Raw genomic sequence first — 23,853 nt, 5'->3', positions numbered from 1 at the left:
TACGCGTATAGTTCAATCATAAATGTATAATTATTTAAGTCGCGTGTTTAGAGGCTGTGATTTTTTTGGTATGACGTCAATTCCACGTCACTACACAGATCGCCAAAATTATAGATGGCTAACTTATGGAACATAATTATTACAAATTATGCCAAAGAATAATTTTCCGGAAAATTACGGAGGCCTTTTTTCCAGAAAATTCTCCGTTTAGGGTTTATATTCCATGATTAGAATAATATTGTTCGTCAATTAAAATTTCGCGGCATTTTCGGTTCATTTTATCGAATCCCAAAGTAATACTAAACCTCTAGACTAGTCTAGTATTAAAACCCTTAAAAAGTAATATATGTGTCAAATTTTCTTTTTCGATTTGAGATTAACTTTCCGGATATTTTTTCGGAAAATTAACAACTCTACAACAGTTAATATTTAAATTATTGATTAGATAATTTATCTAAAATTAACTCTCGAATACCAAGCCATAAACATTCTTTGTTATTGTATAGCATGAACAAATTAATTTATTTCGCTGAGGGCGAGTCAGGGTTAGATTGCATCGGAAGATTTACATTTAATTTATTCATCTTCTCCCGCCGCGAAAATTAATTTGAATAAAGATGTCATATTTTTTTTCCGTACCGCGTTATTTATGCATTGAGGGTTTAGCACATCGAAAACAGTTTTATTATGAAAGCACCGAGAGAGTTAATAATTTGAATATTTCAGAAGTCAAATTCTTCTTGTCAGACGATATAAATTTATTTCCCCACTTTTGAAGCCCGTAAAAGGAGGAGGAGACTTTGTCATTTCGACTTCTCGAAATATTTTTTCCTTTGACCGGTGCAGAGAGAACAAAATCCCATTGTGCCCTTAAATAACTATATGTGAGAATGGACCCTCTTGTACATAATATACTATGAAATAAACGTAACCCACTATTGTACAATAATTTTTTTTTTGTATTTTTAAATAAATAAAAAAAAAATTATTGTACAATAGTGGGTTACGTTTATTTCATAGCCCTTAAATAAATCAAATAATCATAAAAAGCTGTAGGGAATATTCAGCCGTGTATTTAAAAGGAAGAAGCTGCACATTATTTTCACTGATGACCCAACTTGGACGTTTAGAATTGCTTCGGTAGAATATTTTATGGAATGATTTTTATAACGATCTACGAGTAGGGAAATTTAAAGAACGGTTGTATTAAGAGAGTTTCGATAATATTACCGCCATCTATTGGCTTTAAAAGTAATTTTTTTCCCAATTTATGCATTTGATAATGTTAATTTTAAAGTATATTTTTCAACATCTCATATACGTATGGTTAAATATTTATATTAGGCATTTTGGACAATATAACCTAGCTCGCATTTATTTTAAAAATAAATACACTAAATATTATTAAATCCATACATACACTTTAGAATTAGTCTAAGTTGAAAAACTATATCATTAAAAAATGCGTGGAAATTAAAGAAATTTGGTAGCATCCTTAGCAATAAACACAAGGAGAACGCAGCTAGCCTTTAAACACGCTAACGCAGTGTTGTGTAGAAATTTCATTGGACGAGCCTTTACACAGCATGTTTTACGGCGGGAAGGGGAAGATAATTTCGGAATTTTCCCCTTCCGACGGCAGCAGGTGTTAAAACGTCTAACCAATGAAAACTGTACGCAAGAAAATGCACGACTTTTGACGGGTTGCGTTCTCCTTTATTTATTTATTTATTTATTGAACAGTAAACATTTGTGAAGCCGTTGCCGACTTATATACAGACTGCGGATTAGATATAAAAGTAATGGGAATCCAGAATATAATGCACCACATTGAGATCATATGAGTGAGAAAAAGGAAAGAAGATAGGGGAACAATAATCATAAATTGGGAGAGCCAGAGTGTTGTATAGTGTGCGAATAATATGTGGGGTGCTGTGTTTCTTGCTCCTAGCTTAGATTAATTTCTGCTAATTGGTGTTAGAGCAACGAATCTAATGTAATTATAAAAATACTGAAAAGCCAGTTGCATTAGTGAACGGAGAATTAAATTTTTACTCTCAAAATACGAAGGGGAAATTCTGGTGTTTCGTAAATCGGAACTACGTTACATTATATCTAGAAAATACTCGGGCAATAGATCGATTTACAATTTTTAACGGGCAAAGACGACTTTAAAGGAGAAAAATTCATTCGAGGTACGTGGTGCTGGCGTTATTTGTTAGTAGATGGCGCTCTAATAGCAACATGACGTCATAATTTTGATTTTCAACGATTGGATGAAATTTTTCAGTTTTTAGGGGTAAACGGTTTTGTCGAGATTTTAAATACAAAATTATCTTCCCTGATTGGATAGTGTAAAATTGTATTATAGTGCCATCCATGGCGGAGAGTGTTAACTACTGTTAAAATAAATTGTTAATTTTAATTACAAAATTAAATATTTTTAATAAGAATTAAAAGTACTATAATTTAGTAATTAATGAATAACTTTTTAAAGTGTTTATTTTTCATAAACTTCATAGAGTCGCCATCTACCTCAAACATTATTAAATAGGAAGGTACCTCGGGTGGATTTAGCCCCTTTTTGAATATTTCCCTGTAGGCAATATGATGTGAATGCGTCTATTCTTTACGAACCTGAAAAAATTTCGAAGATTTATAATAAATGGAATCGGTGTAGTAGCAAAGAATCCAATTTTTCAAAAATTCAATCACGCGTTTGACTCGTGAGGCGAAACATCGGAGAGTAAAAAATGAAACCACCAAAATACTCGAGTTCCTAATTTTTCACGGACCATTTTTCAAAACTAACCAAAAACTTTGAGAAGAATCTACTTTATATCTCTTGGAGATAATATTTTTCTTAATAAATTTCTTTATATTATACTTTTTTTTCGTATATTACACTCAGCGGGATTTCGAAAACGGTATTTATCACGACTAGAACTGTTTTTCGCCTATAACAAGTACAGTTTCTTTGTCACGGATGTTAAAAAAAAAATAACAAAATGTTTTCTGTTAACGGTGTTTTTAGTCTCCCGTGGTGGCCTATTCGTAATTCTTGTTAGAATTTGTATTCGACCCTTTGGATCATCCACCAGGGAAACTTTATTTTTATCTTTTAACCTTTAACCCCTTTAAAATGTGAGGAATAAGGTAGTTTGTTGGTTTAGATTGAAAACTACGTTCGCTCTAAGTGAGAAGAACTTTTTGGGAACACGGCCATTTAATTTTTAAGGTAGTTTAAATTTGTCGCGGTACATTTACTAAGTTACATCTCTTATTTAAAAATTTATTATTTTATCAAAATTTATACAAAGGATTTAAAATAGATAGCTTAAGCCATGGGCGTATCCAGGATTTTATTTCAGGGGGGGTTTTGAGGGAAAATTTCAAGGGGGGGGTTGAACCCCCAAAACCTTGGTTTAAGCGGCTCTAAAAAACGCGTAGGGAGACTATATGTAGCGCAAAGAGGCTGTGCATAATACTCCTGCGTCACAATCCTAACACGATCTCCTAATTACGCCTTATCTTCATAACTTAATTTTATCTTTATAACTTAATTTTATCTTCATAACTTAATTTTATCTTTATAACTTAATTTTATCTTTATAACTTAATTTTATCTTTATAACTTAATTTTATCTTTATAACTTAATTTTATCTTTATAACTTAATTTTATCTTCATAACTTAATTTTATCTTTATAACTTAATTTTATCTTTATAACTTAATTTTATCTTTATAACTTAATTTTATCTTTATAACTTAATTTTATCTTTATAACTTAATTTTATCTTTATAACTTAATTTTATCTTTATAACTTAATTTTATCTTTATAACTTAATTTTATCTTTATAACTTAATTTTATCTTCATAACTTAATTTTATCTTTAGAACTTAAATTTATCTTTAAAACTTAAATTTATCTTCATAACTTAATTTTATCTTTAAAACTTAAATTTATCTTTAAAACTTAATTTTATCTTTATAACTTAAATTCATCTTTTAAACTTAAATTCATCTTTTAAACTTAAATTCATCTTTTAAACTTAAATTTAAGTTTAAAAGATAAATTTAAGTTTAAAAGATAAATTTAAGTTTAAAAGATAAATTTAAGTTTAAAAGATAAATTTAAGTTTAAAAGATAAATTTAAGTTTAAAAGATAAATTTAAGTTTAAAAGATAAATTTAAGTTTAAAAGATAAATTTAAGTTTAAAAGATAAATTTAAGTTTAAAAGATGAATTTAAGTTTAAAAGATGAATTTAACTTTAAAAGAAAAAATTTAAGTTTAAAAGATAAATTTAAGTTTAAAAGATAAATTTAAGTTTAAAAGATAAATTTAAGTTTAAAAGATAAATTTAAGTTTAAAAGATAAATTTAAGTTTAAAAGATAAATTTAAGTTTAAAAGATAAATTTAAGTTTAAAAGATAAATTTAAGTTTAAAAGATAAATTTAAGTTTAAAAGATGAATTTAAGTTTAAAAGATGAATTTAAGTTTAAAAGATAAATTTAAGTTTAAAAGATGAATTTAAGTTTAAAAGATGAATTTAAGTTTAAAAGATAAATTTAAGTTTAAAAGATAAATTTAAGTTTAAAAGATAAATTTAAGTTTAAAAGATAAATTTAAGTTTAAAAGATAAATTTAAGTTTAAAAGATAAATTTAAGTTTAAAAGATAAATTTAAGTTTAAAAGATAAATTTAAGTTTAAAAGATAAATTTAAGTTTAAAAGATAAATTTAAGTTTAAAAGATAAATTTAAGTTTAAAAGATAAATTTAAGTTTAAACTTAAATTTATCTTTTAAACTTAAATTTATCTTTTAAACTTAAATTTAAGTTTAAAAGATAAATTTAAGTTTAAACTTAAATTTATCTTTTAAACTTAAATTTATCTTTTAAACTTAAATTTATCTTTTAAACTTAAATTTATCTTTTAAACTTAAATTTATCTTTTAAACTTAAATTTATCTTTTAAACTTAAATTTATCTTTTAAACTTAAATTTATCTTTTAAACTTAAATTTTTTCTTTTAAAGTTAAATTCATCTTTTAAACTTAAATTCATCTTTTAAACTTAAATTTATCTTTTAAACTTAAATTTATCTTTTAAACTTAAATTCATCTTTTAAACTTAAATTCATCTTTTAAACTTAAATTTATCTTTTAAACTTAAATTTATCTTTTAAACTTAAATTTATCTTTTAAACTTAAATTTATCTTTTAAACTTAAATTTATCTTTTAAACTTAAATTTATCTTTTAAACTTAAATTTATCTTTTAAACTTAAATTTATCTTTTAAACTTAAATTTATCTTTTAAACTTAAATTTATCTTTTAAACTTAAATTTATCTTTTAAACTTAAATTTATCTTTTAAACTTAAATTTATCTTTTAAACTTAAATTTATCTTTTAAACTTAAATTTATCTTTTAAACTTAAATTTATCTTTTAAACTTAAATTTATCTTTTAAACTTAAATTTATCTTTTAAACTTAAATTTATCTTTTAAACTTAAATTTATCTTTTAAACTTAAATTTATCTTTTAAACTTAAATTTATCTTTTAAACTTAAATTTATCTTTTAAACTTAAATTTATCTTTTAAACTTAAATTTTTTCTTTTAAACTTAAATTTATCTTTTAAACTTAAATTTATCTTTTAAACTTAAAATTTATCTTCGTAACTCAATACAATATTTATCTAAATTGTATATATATTGAATATGTTTTCAAATTTAACCCATTAGAATCTTTTGATATTTTTTTCCATTGTATTTATATCAACGCCGTGTTTCTAAGAAAGAAAAAAAAACTATATCTGTAACGAGATAACCTTTGTTAGCTTCAAATTAATTGCGCTGCAAATTATGATTGTCCTCTATGCTACTTTCGCTATTTCAAATGACAATACGTATTGACCTTCCGTATAAAACACTTGTCAATTATGGCGTCGATTTCTAAGGAACCGCATCCTTTGAAGTAAAATACATTTTTTTCCTTTTCTTATATTTAATTGAATTTTAATCTATAGTTAATGGGCAAATTCCATTAATAGTCTGCTAAATTTGTTCTATTGTAAACCAAATTAATTTATTCAATTCCCTTTATCTTAAACCGTAAAATTAAAGAGGATATTTATAAATTAACACGTAAGATTATTTAATAATACTTCTTTTTTTATCTTATTAAAAGCTGAAATGGTGGTTTTATTAATTTCCTAACGTTATTTCGTTTGATTTTTCCTTCAATAGCAAGCGGAATTCATAAGAAAATGAAATATGACCAGCGGGTCTTCATTTTTTAAAGGAATTTTGATTAAAAACCCTTAATTCTTTCGGCACGAGTCGAGAATTTTTATTTTATTTTCCTTTATGCTTTTCGACATATTTCCTTTTTATATATAAAATTCATTTTTTTTATATTTTATTGCAACCTTAGGCAAAATTACCTATTTTTGTTTAACAATCATTTTAATTGCAAGGTCAACGATACGTCCTTCCCAGAAAAACGTAGAACTTGTTAAAAGTTTGAAATACGAGGATAGAAACTCCTTCTATTGGAAAAATAAGGAATTAAGTAAATACAAGATTATGCAAATTTTGGAGAGGTATTGATGCCCAAAATATGAATTTTATTATGATGGTATTTACATAATCTTTATGCCCCAAGTTTTAACATAAGTAACGTAATAGTTAAGTAAGACAAAAACGATATTGGTTAACTGCCTAATATCTTTGGGGAAACCTAAACGCTATGTTTTCGGGTAGTTGGGATGTCCGATATATTTGAGATATAAAAAATATTTGAAATTAATCTATTGAAACCTTTAACCCGTTTTATGCTTACTCTATAATATTAGTCTAAGGAGCTGTTGGTTAGCTCGGCATGTAGACCTTGTCACCGCCCTTCTACTTATTGTAACCAGCCAGTGGCGTAGATAAGGGGGTGGTTTCCGGGTCCCGATCCCTCCCCCTTGGGCCTACCTTTAACTGTACTAAATTTCCACCCCCTTCTCGACCCCCCTCTTACCATTCACATACTTCAACCCCCCTTGGCGAATTTCTGGTTACGCCACTGTAACCAGCCAACCGAATTAATAGCAGCTAGGAGCAACAAACACAAAGATAACTCAGCTAACCTTTAAACACGCTAACGCAGTGTTGTGTACCAATTTCATTGGACGAGTCTTTACGCTGAACGTTTTACGGGCGGGGGGAAGACAATTTCCGTATTTTCCCCTTCCGACGGAAACAGGCGCTAAAACGTCTAACCCATGAAAACTGTACGCAAGGAAATCCACGACTTTTGACGGGTTGCGTTCTCCTTGTGTGGGGTGCTGTGTTTGTTGCCCCTAGATGGCAGTAAAAGTCCCTAGGTGACCTAGGCCTAAGGTGGTACCTTGGGTATTAGCTAATTATTATTATTATAATTAAATAAATAACAGGCTCAACCTAATTTCTAAATTTGATACAGGAAATTATAGCAGCTAGACGATAATAAAAAAATCCCAATAATACCATTGGAGGAACCGAAATCGTGCGCACTCGTACGAGCAATTTTCGTACTATCTCGACACAAAAAAAAATAATATAAACGACATTTAGGCGTAAAGGTGTCAACAGCGTAGTTTTAAGGGGGAAGAATACAGTAAAAGCCTCTTTTTCGTTCAAGCTGAACGTTTCTGTTTTAACAATTACATAATTGAATTAAATTTTTCTTATTAGGCTGAACCTTCCTCTAGTGCTTAAAATAATTTTAATAATTCTAATATTAATAGTTAACGAGATATAAGGTCCTAGCTAAAGGGTAGTTTGGGCGCTTGCCCAACTTGCTTAGCTCCGGGGGTCCGAATTAAAACGTAATAACGTAATTACTTTTAAATTTTAAATTGTAGAAATTATTTCAGTCACTAAACAAGAGGTTGTTTTACACATAAATATTAATTATATAAGTTAAAATACAAAATTAAAAGAGTTCAGCTTGAAATAGCGCGAAAGTAGACAATGGCCACTGTAGTCTTCCCCCTTAATCCCCTAACTCCCTTATGACGAGAAACCAGCATTTGTCCCGTTATAAAACTCGCGTTAGTTTCCGTATCTGAAAAAGGAATATTCTGGAAACTAAAGAAATCACCGTCGTAATTTTTATCTTCGGTGGAAGCAATAAACAGCATTCTGCATCTTGACAAATTTATTACTTTCTTTGTAAATATTTATTACTCACTTAGGAAATCTCTTTTCCATAACAACGGTTAAAGCTAAACGACCCCTACCGTTTCTCCGATATAAGGGCTAATTTTCACTAGGCCAAAAACGCCACGACGGTTAGCTTCGACGCAAAAAATCCCCATTAGGCTTAATACAATATTTTTGCGTCCGCCGTCGCTGCCGTCCTGTTTCGGTCCTAGTGAAAACCAGCCTTAAGTCACACGCAGGTGCATCTTTTATGTCTCTTACAGAAGCTCATAAAAAGACCGTCGAAGTCAAAGTTTCAATTTAATGTCCAAATAATCTGCCAAGAATGTATTGATGGAGAATTCCTGACGTGGGGTCATGATAAACAAGGAAGGATATACCACGCCTAATATCATTCCGCCTCAAAAAGTAGATCATCTACTTCAAATTTCGTACGGACACCCTATCAATAGCATATTATAAAAATAATGTTTAGGTTACAGACTATTCGTAGTCACGGCCAACTTTGATTTCTCGCGCATCTCTCGCGCTACAGCGGCCATCTCCTTCGTTGACGTTTCTGTGTTAACCTATGAGCAAAAGATGTGTATGACGTCAGCGCCCCTAGCGGATTATTATTTTTAGAATAGCTTTTACATTGAAGTCAATATAACAACCGAGCGTGGCGCTGACCTCCTACACATTATAGTACAGTTTATAGGGGGAATTTCGACGAATGTGTTGGCCGTAGTAGCGCGAACAGCGCCTGATCAAAGTTGGCCGTGACGTAGTAGACAACTTGGATGACTTCGACGATTTAGACGAAGGTAATAAATACTAATGGTTAGCCATCCCCTATAATATTACTTTATTTAGTTTTATTACGGGTCTATTGGAAAAATAAGTACGAAGAAAAATTTAAAATGTTTATTAATCCTAATTTAAAACGGTTTAAACAATGAAATTGGTTTTAAACAATAAAAAAACACCTTTGAAAATAAAACATAGACTTTGCCACCATTGAAGTATAAAGGCCGGTGAACGTAGACGCGAAAAATTTCCGTTAGGCCTAATGCAATATTTTTGCGTCGCCTGTCACCGTTGTGGCGTTTTTGACCTAGTGAAAACCAGCCTTTATACGTTTAATATTTCGTGTTTAAATTAAATGGCTTTATAATTAGTCCTACGAAAAGTGTCAATTTGAGGCGTCTCTACATCCAAATAGGCGAGGAGTGACTCTTGACCCAAATATCAGTTTGGCGTCTGTACACCACCCAAATCGCTCAAAGCTGACAACAGAAGTCAAACTGAAGAAAATAAAATAGTCTTAGTTCATCCATTTATCTGAGTATGGCTAGGTTACGCTTAGGCTATATATATAACGTTCTCTCTCTAGCTCTGCTGTATCGAAATAATCTCGTATTCACTACACAAACAAAACACCCTGATATTTTTCCCTATTCTCAAGAAATTCCTCTCAAATTATACATCATTTAGAATCCCTCGGGACACCGAAACGTTGACCGGGCCACTTTGGTTCGCCCTGGAGGCCAGCTCTGTCGTGGGGCTCTCCTGATTGAGAGTTTTAGGCAATGTCGTGACAGTCGTTAATCACCTGGCGCGCGCGCTAATTCGCAGACTGCTGGGTTTTTATTTAATTATTGGGCTCTGCCGAAGTTGGCCAAAAATATAAAGGTCCCCCGAGACTGGTAGGGATCCACTTGGAACCGCTTCTGTTCGGTTTAACGTTTTGCTCGCTGATGCGTTTATTAATTATCTTACGTCAACATATCAGAGCTTCTGCAGTTTTTACCATTATTATTTCCCCAATTCCCGAGTTGGGGGACTTCATTATCTAATACGCTTGTTGCATTTTCTAGTTCACGTTTTTCCGATCAATGTTATCGGGAAACTTTATACGGATCATGGTTGCCAGGTCGCTTCTCAGATTATCGCCCAAAACGTATTTAAAAGTAGCCCAATAGACACTTTTATTTAAGTAGTAATACAGAGAGCCACACATACTTGTTAAAGTGTTATATTTTAAAGAACGCGCTGCTTAATATTTGAATATAGAAGGGCTCAATCAATTTCGCACGCGCAACCTGAAAGAAAAAAATGCGCACGCGCAATCAACTTTAGCCTTACAAATAAAACTAACATAAACACGTGACTATTTTATTCAGTGGCTCGCGCGTGCGCGTTGGAGAGGAAAGAAAAAGAGAGCGGCATTTATTGAAGCGCCTATTTTCCACCCAAATTTAAACAATACCAACAAATTTGCATACGATACTAATTAGTTTCTAATATTTCCCGAAATATTGTAAAACTTTGTTTAAACAATTTTCACTACTAAACTTTATTAATTAATTTATTAAAAATTCCTCAAAGTGAACCTAATGTAGGACATTTTCAAAATCAAATCTGTAAACCACACCCGTTTCTATGATAATCATCGGTGTCCAAATAGGTCTTTATTATTAATTCTAAGTGTATTCATATATAAATTCCGGCAACATAAGCCTCCTTTATAAATACCTGCAGGACATTGGAAACGTAGAAAGTTCTATTTCAACGCGTTCCTCCCCAAACCTCATGGTTGATGAAGACATCTCCAGAAGGCGTAGTCTGTGCTAAGAGTCCCTCTAATTTGACTGTAACGTGTCCATTCATTTAAGCAAACGTGTCCTCCCATTTCAACGTTCAGTGCTAAGAATTCTTCTTTACCTTTTTTACGTGTTACCCGCGATTCCCTAATGATAAATAAAACCAGATAAACTGTTTACCTTTCCTACATGTCCAATTCCTTAAATATAAATAATACCATAAGTCTATAAGATTGTTCCATAAGTTTGTCACTTTGGGGAATATTTTACTGAGAGCTAGTAGCGGAGTGACGTCATCACAAGAAAATCTCCCCTAGCTAGGCGCTGTCAAAGGCTGTGTGACGCGTTAACAAGCGGACGCAAACCCCCCCCCCCTCGATCTTCTCCGATGGCACCCCCTGCTGCCCTGGTACCCGGGGCGGACCCCCCCCCCCCCCTTTAGGCCGCCACTGGGCCACGAAGCCCGTAATGCAGTCTGTCTTGTGATTTGAATAGCTCTCAGTAAAACCACGGACAACTTTGATCACGCGCTGTTCGCGCTACAGCGGCCAACACATTCGTCGAAATCCCGCGAGCAAGGATTTTCCCCCTATAAACTGTACTATAACGTGTAGGAGTTCAGCGCCACGCTCGGTTTTTATATTGGCTTCAATGTAAAAACTATTCTAAAAATAATAATCCGCTAGGGGCGCTCACGTCATACACATCTTTTGCTCATAGGTTAACTTTTGCATGTGAAGAATAGGAAGTGTCACACTTATATAACAATATTATTTACTTATAATAATAATAACGAGAGACGGGGCTAACCTATCACTGTATACCAACAATGACGTCACTTGAAAGCCCACGATAAACCATTTAGAACCGCAAGCTGCGGGAAACATCTCCCGAAATTGATATTAATGACCCATCTAACGTAATTTTCCACCCCGAAAAAGTAAACATATCCAATTAAAATAACGTCAGCGAATCGAACGCGAAAAGAAGCCAGGCTCTGGTCAGTGAGATTAATAGCGCCAGGCAACAACTAAACGAGATCTATTTACAGTAATTAGGGGGAAGAACGCCCTCGTCTGGCGGGATTATTTCCAGTCTACTATTGCCGGGGAAAAAACCGCGCGTAATCAAGTACGAGAATCAAACCAAGGCTTAAATTATGACAATATTAGGTTGTTTCTTTTCGCTTGTTCCGGGATTTCGGAGTAGGGTAAAAAGAGTAACGCTATGGGGATGCCTTTTTTTCTAACATCGGTATTAATGGATTAAGCGAAGCCGATATTGGCCGATACCGGTATTAGAAAAATATTTTCAGAAAAACATTTAAAAATAAGAAAATTTTCGATTAACTAACTAATGATAACATTTTATTTGATTGGCCGCGCCACCGACGCCAGACTTCAGAAGCTAGATCATACCTCTTTTTGGCAGGGGGTTACGAGTATAAACAAATAAAAAACAACGATATTCGATTTGTGATAGAAAATATGTATCACGTAAAATCAGAAGTAAATGAAATCGAAATCGCGCTCAGAATCGGAGGGCGTTTTTCTGATGAAAATTATGAGAAAATCGAGTCAAATAAAAGCTAATTTCCATCAACTTTTGACGCGATGAATTGCACCTGAGAAATGTGGGTATAGCTATTTCTATGTATAAAAATGGTTTCATAAAAACAAAAACCTTTTTTTTGGCCTAGGAGCGCGCAAAATTTCAAATTCGAGGTCAAAATGTAACTTTATAAGGAAAACGCCTCCAACATGGAGAGTAACATGTATAGCAGTCTGATAACTTTGGTTCATTTACTTTTGGTAAAATGAAAAGAAACATATTCGAATATGCTCTTGCCAACTTTTTTTTACGAATAAATAGAGTAAAATGGTTTGGCAGTGCACAGAACCGTTTTTACAATGATTTTATCATATACACTACTGTTATGATAGATAACTTTGTTAATATCGGCCGATATATCGTACGATATTACTGCCGATATTATCGGCCACGAATAGCCGATATATCGGTGGCTTCGGTGCATCCCTAATGACGTAATATTACTCCGATTCTGTGGTGGCGAATAGTTTGAGTCAAAGTAAAAACGGTATTCCATAATGGCTGCCCGTGGCTTAGCAAATAAATTCTGGCTAGCAGACGACAAAATCCGATTTACTCCATTTCAGTGTTTCCACTTTGCGGCGAAAAGGGGCGTTTTCGGCGAAAACTGTCTCGGTGGGCACCATAAATTTTAAAACCGGCGAAAAAGCGGCGAAAACCATGGAAAACGGTGCAAATTGCGGCGAAAATATTTTTCAATATTTTCAGTCAGAAAAACTAAAAAATCGTCGTCTCTGTAGTCCCTCTACTCTGACCCTATGTCCGCCCATTCAATTTTTATATATACCAATAAAAAATGTATAACATTTGAAGAAATAAAAAAAAAAATTATATAAAAAAATATTGCCCAAATCTAAGATTGGAAATAAAGATAAGTAAAATATGCAGTGACCCTCACTAAAAAAAAAATTAAGGTAAATCTAATGGGGGGAAATTGCGGCGAAAACGGCGGTAAAAATCGACTATAGAACCGGCAAAAACTGGTAAAATTGCCCCTAAAATAGGCGAAAATCTCTACCGCAGAGTGGAAACACTGCTCCATTTACACCTCCTTTCCAGAAGGAGTAAAAAGAGTAGCCCTAATACTCCGAAACAAGCGAATAGTTTATGAACCAGGGTAATTATCATCCCCGGAACAAGCGAATAAAATGTTTTAGGGTAAAGAGAGTACACTTTTAGGCAAAAAGAAACCACCAAGAAAGACGTAGGCCTATAAAAGAGAGCGTTTATTTTCAGTGTTGAAGGTGATGTCTGTTTTCCGTAAAGCCTTGGCGCGTTCCCCGTCATGTTTCGGACGTTTCCAGTCCCGTTCCGCTCTAAGTCGTGGGCAATCGGTCGTAAAAGGTGGTTGCTTGGCTAATTTTATTGAAACGCGAGACCAAGCCTTAGCTTCTGATGGCCATTAATAAAAGTGATCGGGATAAAGAACCAGATGAAGCTAGCTGGAGAGTTAGCTCGGGGCGAGCCAGACCGCCGGTTCTGTATCATCTCCAATTAAAAATGAGACCGGTGAGTGACCGCTTCTCTTCGGTGACTATGAGCTTTAGCCACGCTGTGTTTTGCGGGAAAAAATAATCGTCTCGCTTCAACGCACTGACTGAATTTTTACCTTCGAAATCCGGATTTTGGTGGAAATAGTTTGTTTAAAAAAAATGTTTTTAAATATTCTATCGGGAAGAGAATTTAGTGAAGACACGCTGATAAAAGTAAATTTATTGAGCTGAAATTTCGCATCGCGTTCTAGACGCGTTTTTTTTCACGATGTGAGGCGGAGATTGGGCGAAGTTAAAAATGGACGCCATCCTGTGTTTTGTTTAGATTCGTTGCCTTACGCGGTGGTGGCATCTGTTGAAGAAACGCGGAACTACTACTTCCTGAATGTTTGTTTTTTGGGTGATACCCTGCGTTGGGTGGTCCCCCGACGATCGAAATTAGGTTAGCTACGACCATTTTAATGTCATACTAGGCTCCTTGGTCTAATTTAAACCCTTAAAATAGTGTTAAATTATAAAATTACGTTTGTTTGAGTTACCTCTTTAACGCTCTTGTCTTTTACGTATACTTTACAGTGCAAATGCTCAGATGGAAAACAACGTAACTCCAGTATATCTCGCCGCTCAAGAGGGTCATCTGGAAGTATTAAAGTACTTAGTCCTAGTAGCCAATGGTTCGTTATACTTGCGAGCTAAGGATGGCATGGCTCCGATCCATGCCGCGGCTCAAATGGGAGCCATCAAATGCGTCAAATGGATGGTAGGATGGCTTGTTAAGAAAAATCCTTTAACCGGGATAAATACTTAATTAAAGTGTTATTAATACTCGAATAGGTGGAGGAACAAGGGGTGGACCCCAATATGAGGGACAACGACGGCGCTACCCCCGTCCATTTCGCCGCCAGCAGGGGTCACATGGAGACTCTCAGGTGGCTCATCAAACACGGTGGCAGAATACTCTTGGACAAATTCGGGAAAAGTCCCTTAAACGACGCTGCTGAGAATGAACACATGGAGGTAAGCGTTACTTCCGGTTGTTTTACCTCAAATTTTTTGCAAGTGCCGGCACCATCCAAGGCACTAGAATAGCTTTTGAAACAGGTTGCTGAACCTATTATGGCTACCGAAATCGGGTCCCTTGTTGCTGAGTTATTGAGCTTTTGTTTTTTAACAATTGTTTCCGGGGGGGTAACAGAAATTTAAAAAAAAGATAGACCCCTTTTTAAGAAATCTATGGACCCTAGAGACCCCATAGCCAGACTGTAGCCTGCCCTTAACGGCGCTTTTAATATTTTTATACGGAAAGGAAAATAGGTCCATTTTGAATAATAGTTTTACTCTTTAACTATTTTTTCCCCGGATATTCCGTATTTAAGTATGCGTTGCCACTAATAGATGGCACACATTTCGCTTTTCGCTCAATCTTACAAATACTTTCTGGAAGCGTTTTGTCGGGTTGCTTTTCACCTTTTTTTCGATAGAGCCGTGACTTTCTTTAATTACGGAGAACTTGAAAAATTATGTGGTGAAATCCGGGTCACATGATCGCTTTCTAACTAGCTTCATTCCGCGAACAATGAAACTCATTAGTCTTGAACAAAAAACGATTGGACTAGAATCGCCCACTAGCGCACCAACCGAGACAATCTCGAAACATTTCTACCCAAATAGAAAGCACGTGTGTAAAAATGCTAAATGTTAATAGGTTTGAGAACTATCTGTTTGTTTAATATATTACGCGCGTGTTTAATATTTGGGTGGAAATATATCCAATATCGGACACCGTGGTGCTACGAGCGGCGCTGTTCTATAACAACCAATCTAGATTCAAGTCCAGTAGTTTATTTGACAAGCTTTAAACGTATCTCCTCTACTTTGGGCTTAACCGCAATTTGAAGGTCTCTTAGGCTTAGACTTATATCTTTCCATAGATAAGATACGGTGAATTTTATACCTGTTAGTAATATCCTAGAGGATAGGGGTAATTTAGTCGTATGGGAAATTAGCGAACGGGGTAATATTCAAGTTGAGTAGGTTTTCTTGACACAACTACGTGAAGGATAATTATCGCTTTTTAAGATAGATACCGTTTCGCTCAATAAAACGTGACTGTACCCGCTTTTGAGCTGAATTGGCTAGCTGATTTAAAGGTCCAATTGATTCCGTAACCGTGCTAACGGCTCGTTTTTATTCCAACAGTGTTTGGCCTTGTTGATCGCGCACGCTTCGGACCCTCGCCACCAAGACGAAGTGCCGGCAGTCCTTCCGCCCACGAGCTGCGGTCAACCTGGACAAAGGCGTTGCACTTGCAGGCGGCCTATGCAACAGAGGTCAAACCCTCTCCAAGTTCATCGACGCTCGGTAAGTAAAAGCATCGTCTTTCCAGTCCTTATAGATAAGTATATTTATCTAACTCAATAAATAAAATTCATTGGAAAGCTTAATTGAAGCCCACTCGCTCGAAATATACGTTTAACAATGAGAATGTATAATTTTATTGCAACCCTCTCTATCTATAGCTTCGTAATTGTTGCGCAAAAAACTATAGAAATTAGTTTACATTTCTCGCTAATCTAATCTGGTATACCGGGAACTTATGATTAATCGTGCTTTTTTTTTAACGTTCGACGCACGCGTTGTTCGCATTTGGCCAAGTGATTCTTTCAAGATGGGTTTGGTTGTACCGATTTTGATTCGTTCGCTAGGACTCTGACGGTTGTTCCTGTCAATCAACCGGTTCCGAGGAGAGTTGGTCGGACGGATATCCCAGTTCCGAAGCCACAGGCGCGCAAGTTCGCGTCAACGGACAGCACCCGCCTCGCCGGAAGCACTCCCCTTCGCGACACCACCACCATCACTTGCCCACCAACGGAAACGGTGTCCTTCACGCTCGCCATTCTTCGTCTTCTTCCAGCGGCTCTTCTCACCTGCACGGAAGTCCCAACAGCGACCACAGAAGAAACGGAAGCGAGAGTAGCGTCAGTACCAGGTAAACGGAGCGAATTACCTTGACATTTGAAAAAACAATTTACCACAAACGGCTAATGCGCTATTCCCGCGTCAACGCGTAGGCGAACCGATAACGGCAGTTGCAAAACTGGCGTCACTACCGATATCAGCAAGATCCAAGAACCATTTTTCTTGCACGAACCTAGTATGACCTCGAATGACCGCGTGAAGCAGTTATTCGAGTCCAGCAGCGGAAAATCAGACAGCGAAGGTTCGCACAAATCGAACGGGAAAACGCTCGGTAATTCTTGGCATTTTTTAAATAAATTTCATGAAATGGGAATATGAAGAATTCCGTTTATGATTTCCAGTAAACGCCGAAATTCATAATTCAGACGATTCTATGAGTTTATCGGACGCCAGTGACCCCATTCCGGACTACGAGGATCCGGCCTTGACCACCAATATTAAGAATCGAAGCGTGGTTCGCGTCGGCGGGGACGATGACCATCATAGAACCCAGTTCGGAGCCCAATCGTTGCCATCTTCGGAGGCTTGCAGTACCAGTACCGACGAGGGATTTTACCACGAAGTCGAAGACGACATAGCCGAGGAAGAAGGCTCTGACATTGTTCAGTACTCCGAAATCGACAACGTTTCTGTCAATAACCAAAAAAATATGGACGGAAAGCCCTTTAAGAGCGATAGTTTGAAGTAGGTTTCTTCGTAGTCTTTTAAATTTGTACGTATTTTGTTCCTCTAAATATTATTTGTTTTAGATCAAATAAATCAACTAGAGATAACCAAGAACGCAAATTGCCGTTTACGCTGAAGCAGGATATAGAGCAGGCCAGGGCACTGTTCCAAGGCGCCACTTTGGGCAACGAAAACAACAACAACCACAACAACAACTCTTATGCTAAATTGGGCCTGACTGAAAGCAAATCGAGCCCTTTTACCCAACAGATCGAACGTAAAGCTAAAGACGTCCTCAGTCGTCAAATGTCGGACCCGACCAGCCCCGCGCCTCCTCCGCCACCGCCCCCGCCACCTCCGGCCGAAAACAAACCGCCCATGCAAACCGAATCGGTCGCGCTGCCCAAAAACAATACGGTTCATTTGCCGATCCAACCCGAAAAGGTCGTCCTCAGACCTAAAAATCCGTTAACGGCTACCAGTCCCGCCGTTGATAAATCCAGGCCAGTTTCGATGCCTCCGCAGAATGCGGACATCAAGGACGACGCGTCCGTCATAGACGATGACGCCGTTTCAGAGGACGGCGGGAAAAGGAAATCTCGAGTCATGAGTGCTCACGCCAACCTTCCGTTCATTCCTCCGCAATTCAACGACCCTCCCGATTCGGACACCAATATTAAACCATCCGAGTACTTGCGCAAGGTGGTGGGAAGTCCGAAGAACGGTAGCGTGGTCTCGGGTAAGTCTCCCTTGACAAAGGCCCAGTCCATGGAGGTTCTTTGTCGGGATCGCAGCGTCGATAAGTCTAAAGTGGATATCAAAAGTTACGTCGAAGTCAACAAGCCGGTCGTCGAGAGTAGTCAAAAGGAAATCGCGCCTCTGGAACCACCCAGTATCGTTTCGGAGGAAAGTAGCGCTCCATCCCTCTCGAACGCGCCAGCTCCTCCTCAACCACCTCCCATGGTCAAAAGTCCGATCAAAAGCGAAGGTCACGCGCCTCTAACTCAGACGGTGTCTTCGGCGTCCTCAACCGGATTTAACATTACCGTCGAGCAGTTGCAAACTATACAGTTGAAGAAGATGGATAAACCGGCCGGAAATGGTATCGTAAACCTTTCTATCGCTTATGGAGAACCGATCTTTACCGTCCTTAAAATATCGTTATTTTTAGAGAGGACAGTTTTGCTTCAAAAGAACGAACTGATCGCCGAGTTGAAACAGTCCAAGTGCATCGAAGGGGTCAAGAAAATGAAAGAAGAAAGGGTCAAACAGGAAATTGAAATCGTAAGTCATTTAATTTTTAGCCTCGAAATGGTCGCTGTTGTCAACTTAAAATTTGTTTGTAATTTCTCGTCCTTAGGAGAAACAACAACAGTCGGAGTTGGAAAAGACTTTCGTGACGGAAAAGTTCGTCGAGAAAGTGCCCGAAATCGACGTGAACGGATGCGTCATTCCTCAATGGAAGCGACAGATGATGGCCAAGAAAGCGGCCGAGAAAGCCAAGAAAGAAGCCGAGGAGCTGAGGCAGCGCGAACTCGAAGAGCGCCGCTTGAGCTCGATCCCGCCGTGGAAGAGGCAATTGCTGCAAAAGAAGGATCCTCTTAGTCGCGACCCGAGTCCAAAGTAAGTGCTAAAGACGTGAGACAAAGTTCCTTTTTGTTATTTTGGCAGACCATTTGTTAATTTTTACCCTCAAGCCTGACTGTGCCGTCTCGTCCATAATTATTTCCCATAGTCCCACTGTGAGGAAACCGCTAGTTCCTGTAGTGGCCGCGGCAATCGCCGCTGTCGTTTCTCCTCCTCCTCCTGAGCCAGTTTCCGCCGCCATTCCCGTCGTCACTGCCACCACAATTATTCCCAAAGAGACAATTGTCAATAGTCCGTTGCCATCCAACACCCATACCAACCAAACCAACGACGGTCTTCCCAACGTTATCATCAAGGAGTTAACCACCAAACCGGAAGTATCAAAGCAAGCGGAATCGGAAGCGACACCCAAGCAACCGGAAGCCGTCGCTACCTCCAATCCCTGGATGAAGCAATTGAGGAAAACCAATAGTAACTTCCGATAGGTTTCGACCTTCTGGGCTATTAAACGTTTATGCGAACTTATTTTACGGTACTCCTCGCGAAATCAACGTTGAAAAAAAATTTAATTTAAAAGAATGAACTATGAAGTGTGATTTACTTAATATTTAGTGAAGTACCATATAATTCTTTTATACATCAATATAGTTAATATTTTTATTTAACTATTGCGAAGATGTAACTGTTAAACCATACCAGTGCCTAGATGTTCTATTTTTCTAGAAGATTTAAGAGCTCTTTTTTACAGTAAGTAGAAAGGTGTGTCAAGCATTTAAAGAATCGCGCGAAATGTTCTGGTGACTAACGCCTTAAGAATGAGGTGTTGGTTCATTGATTAAAATAATTTCCTTATCTTTCGAAACCTACCACCTTTCGTGTATAAATTGAAGAAATGCAAATTGTTACTTTTTTTCTTCGTTTGTTAAATTTTGTAAATAGACAAAGAGATACCCCCTTTAAAACTTTTTAATCATAACTTTAATATAAACCATTTTTTAAGGAGTTATAAAAACCGCTAGTTTAATACTTCTGCCAAACGTATTATCCAGACAATAATATGAATCCGATCTTGCATTTTGGTTTAATTTGAATGACCAAATATGATTTAAACTTGGCTCTTATTCTATTGACGATGAAATAAAACTTCAGCTTATACTTTTTGTGTAAAACGTTTTGAAATGGAACCAAATAAAGAACAAAAACTCCTTTATTTTTTAAAATAGTTTCGAATTAAGTTTCGGTTTAGAAAACGATAGTTTTGCAGACCAGGATTTCGTAATCTTGGTAGTTGTGCTCCTGGCCACCGAAAGCGATGTAGACGCATCCGTGGCTGGGATGGACTTTGCCGACAGTCATGGTGCCTTCGTGTTCGTGTCTGCCGATGTACAATGGCTCGCCGTCGGAAGTGGTGCCGCCTTGCATGGCTCCCGGAGGAATGGCTCCGCCGGAACAAAATTGCCATTCCAATTGGCACCCGTACGGGTTGGTAAGTACCTGAGACGGTAGGGTTTGTCTTTTAGATCTATGTAACAGGTGCCAATATTCACCTTTCGGTTTTACCTGGTAATCGCCGGATGCCTTTTCTTCTCCGGCGTAAGGAATGTAACAAACTCCGTGGGAAGGAACTACTTTACCAGGGATGATGTCACCCTGTTGGTGGGCTCTTCCGACGTAGATTGGGTCGCTGACGTCATATCCACCCTGGACGGCGTTATCAGGTACGCTTCCGGCGCTAGCTTCAACCCATTCGGCAATGGGACGATAACTAGTAGCTATAAGTATACGTTACATCAGAATCACTGGCGTATTCATTATCATACAGGTAGTTGTATTTTAACTATTGTTCTCGCAGTATAGCTGATAGTATTATTAATCCAAGCCTCGAGACCCCATCTGGTCGGGGATAAAACATATCGATGACGTCAATTTCACCATGGAGAACTGATTCTCATCTACCTTATAGGATTTAAGACGCGTTATGGGCGCAGCTTCGAGGCGAGCTAGGGAACCGAAAGCTTTCGCCGTATCTACTCGTGACATTTCGTTATGTCTAACATCAAGGTGTCAGTCAAATATTTAAGATTAGGGGAGCGTATCTCGCCAATCGATCGAATTTCGAGTGTTCGTACTAAGGTAAGGTTAAAGTCTTAGAGAGGTGGAACATTCATAAATACGCGAGATAAGATACGTACAGAAGCGGCCTTATTACTTTCAATTTGAATTTTTGTTGAAAAGAAAGATGTCCTTAAATTGAACAATTTGTAACGTAAATGTATAGCGGTAATACACGACAATGTCCGAAGAAAAACGTTCCTCTTTAGAATATATCAACAAATTCAAAAGGTAACTAAATCTTACAATCACTTCGTGTACCTTAAAACTAAAGATAGCTTTTTCGAAGGAGAGGGGTACCAGTTCATTCATTCGTAAAATAAAATAACGCGACCAATAAAGACTTCAATCAAAAGGTAACGATACGTGTTCTATCCGCGATTTATACAAACAATGAAAAATAAACGCATACTCACGTCCACAGTAAGACATGATTTTATTTGAGGAGCTGAAGGTAACCTGTAGTTGTTTGAACGACGCAAAACCGCGATTAACACCGAAAAACCTGTGCAAACGAGACTGTTCGCTTTTATATTGCGGATAAAAAATCGTTGATAAGATAATTTAATTATTGCGCAGAGTATACGCCCAATGGCTTATCTTATCTGTGTCTAGAACTTAGGAGAGGCATTTCAATAATTTTAACAATTAGTTAGTGTTGTACGTTAGCAACTAGCGATCCAAATGGCGGAATAAAATGGATCGTATAGCCGACACCTTTTGGCTTCTTCCAATTTTTGCTCAATCACCGTCTGCGACTTCAAAATGCGGAATCATTTTTCCTTCGCTACAATTACTTTGAATATTTTTAGGAGTATAATGTTATTTTTATTATTTGGTAGCCCTCTAAACACTTAATTAACTGATTGTTAAACTAGGGGCTTTGAAGTTCGTACACATACGAAACACTATACTTTAGCTACTGACGACCAGCTAGTACTTTTCTTTTTGTTGGCAGAATTACTATTAAATTAACTCAATGAAGGACAAATCTTGTACATAATTTAGAAATTAAAAATAAGAAAAAACCACTGTTGTACAATTTAAAAGGTTTTATTATAAAAACAGCTACGGCCGTTTCGACGCTAATTAACAATTGAAACCAAAACACGATCTCGTCTGAGGCGATAGACAGAGTAAATACAATTTGAGTAACACTCGCAGTGAGTTAACCGTCAGGATAAAACCACAAAACCGATGTAGAAAGAGAAACCAACCACACGGAATATATTAGCGTTTGGAATTGAACAACATACTATATTGTAACACCAATTCGTTCGCAGGCCATCTATGTTATTAATGAGTTTGTTTTCTAATTTCAATTTGATGATTTCCACAGATTCCCTAATATTTAGTTTGACGGTTAACTCACTGCGAGTGTTACTCAAATTGTATTTACTCTGTCTATCGCCTCAGACGAGATCTTGTTATTGTTTCAATTGTTATTTAGCCTGACGACGACGCCGGTGTTTGGCGTCGAAACGGCCGTAGCTGTTTTTATAATAAAGCCTTTTAAATTGTACAACAGTGGTTTTTTCTTATTTTTAATTTCTAGAATTACTATTATCTTACGTTGATGGCCATAAATACTAGTGAAATCTTCAGAAAAGAAGGGAGTGTCAATTTTATGTTCGGATTACAATAATTTGAATTTATTTCGCCGTAGAAAACGTCAGCTGTCACTAGACAGTTTCGTCAACTCATGAAAATGTGTAAACGTGTCCATGCATTTTCACGAGTTGTCGAAACTCTCTATTACGATATTGTTGTAATTTTCAGTAGGTCTTGGTTGCACTTAAGAATTATATGTGAACTTTATGATCAGGTTGATCTTTTTTCACAATCCTAGAGGATTTGGGTGTATTACTATTATCCTATGGTGTTGACACATGATACGTCCATCAATTGCAAATATCATGCCCTCGCCGGCATTGCTAACATTTGTGAGATCGGGGCTCCGGAAGTGAGGCATTTGCCCATTTTAGTAATTGTTGGCGATTTAATTTCTAGAGATTTTCGAGTTCAAATGCACATTCCTTTTTTGAATTAAGACCGATTTTGTTGTAAATTATATTTATAGTTAGTACTGATTATTTCTGAACTACGTTTTTGGTTGCGTTAAGAAATTTTAATTTTAGGTGAGATTTCTGGCCAATTCGCCGAACCCGGCCGACCCGCGTACGCGCTATTATGGTATTTGAATTTCGTACCAATTGATACAGACGCCATCTACCTTATTTCAAAACCATGTAACTTGAAAAATTCGGTTTGTTTGGAAATCAATTTAAATTAACGCGTTTCGCTCCCTTATTTTTAAAACCATGTAACTCTAAAAATGCGGTTTGTCTCAAAATAATTAAAATTATTAAAGTATTCGCGTTTCGCTACTTTTTTTCAAAACCAGGTAACTCGAAAATGTTTTTTATTATAAAATTTCTCTTTAAAATTTAAATTTAATATTTAAAATATAGTTAATACATCGGGGGATTATTTGTGACATCTTGTTTACACCTCAATTTCATATGTAATATCATAAGTCTATAATATTGTTCTATAAGTTTGTCACTTTGGGGAAACTTTTACTGAGAGCTAGTATCGGCGTGACGTCTTCACAAGAAGAA

General features: G+C 36.2%; 2 protein-coding genes across 5 annotated transcripts in view; one reads left to right on the top strand and one right to left on the bottom strand.

Moving 5' to 3' along the window:
* The window catches only part of LOC149923455 (uncharacterized), an 85,507-nt gene extending 65,898 nt beyond the window's left edge, over nt 1–19,609 (top strand). For 3 of the 4 annotated variants that reach the window (XM_090160840.1, XM_090160841.1, XM_090160843.1), the window contains 10 exons: nt 14,465–14,648; nt 14,723–14,905; nt 16,088–16,249; nt 16,594–16,877; nt 16,960–17,138; nt 17,209–17,551; nt 17,617–18,635; nt 18,705–18,817; nt 18,894–19,156; nt 19,269–19,609. In XM_090160840.1, the coding sequence (XP_090016966.1) occupies nt 14,465–14,648; nt 14,723–14,905; nt 16,088–16,249; nt 16,594–16,877; nt 16,960–17,138; nt 17,209–17,551; nt 17,617–18,635; nt 18,705–18,817; nt 18,894–19,156; nt 19,269–19,605 (3,067 nt within the window). In that variant the 3' untranslated portion in view covers nt 19,606–19,609. Of the gene's footprint in view, nt 1–14,464; nt 14,649–14,722; nt 14,906–16,087; nt 16,250–16,593; nt 16,878–16,959; nt 17,139–17,208; nt 17,552–17,616; nt 18,636–18,704; nt 18,818–18,893; nt 19,157–19,230 lie in introns of all 4 variants that reach the window. The other variant, XM_090160842.1, reaches the window with a different exon arrangement.
* A 700-nt stretch (nt 19,610–20,309) lies between these two features.
* On the bottom strand, nt 20,310–21,802 carry LOC149923454 (pfs47 receptor-like). The gene is made up of 3 exons (XM_090160847.1): nt 21,649–21,802; nt 20,681–20,892; nt 20,310–20,614 (listed from the first exon to the last, which is right to left on the bottom strand). The coding sequence occupies exons 1-3, from the start codon at nt 21,662–21,664 to the stop codon at nt 20,363–20,365; spliced, it is 480 nt and encodes a 159-aa protein (XP_090016973.1). The 5' UTR covers nt 21,665–21,802; the 3' UTR covers nt 20,310–20,362.
* Nucleotides 21,803–23,853: the final 2,051 nt, after the last annotated feature.

Source organism: Leiobunum rupestre, chromosome 10 (genome assembly GCF_980474605.1).
Source record: "Leiobunum rupestre chromosome 10, qqLeiRupe1.1.hap1, whole genome shotgun sequence".
NCBI classification, from domain to species: domain Eukaryota; kingdom Metazoa; phylum Arthropoda; class Arachnida; order Opiliones; family Sclerosomatidae; genus Leiobunum; species Leiobunum rupestre.
Note: the sequence above shows the minus strand (reverse complement) of the source record. Positions and strands in the feature narration are given on the sequence as shown.

Excerpts from the sequence above, each read along its gene's own strand:
- LOC149923454 (XM_090160847.1), bottom strand. Across the intron at positions 20,615-20,680 it reads AGGCATCCGGCGATTACCAG|GTACTTACCAACCCGTACGG; the intron begins GTAAAACCGAAA and ends CTACCGTCTCAG.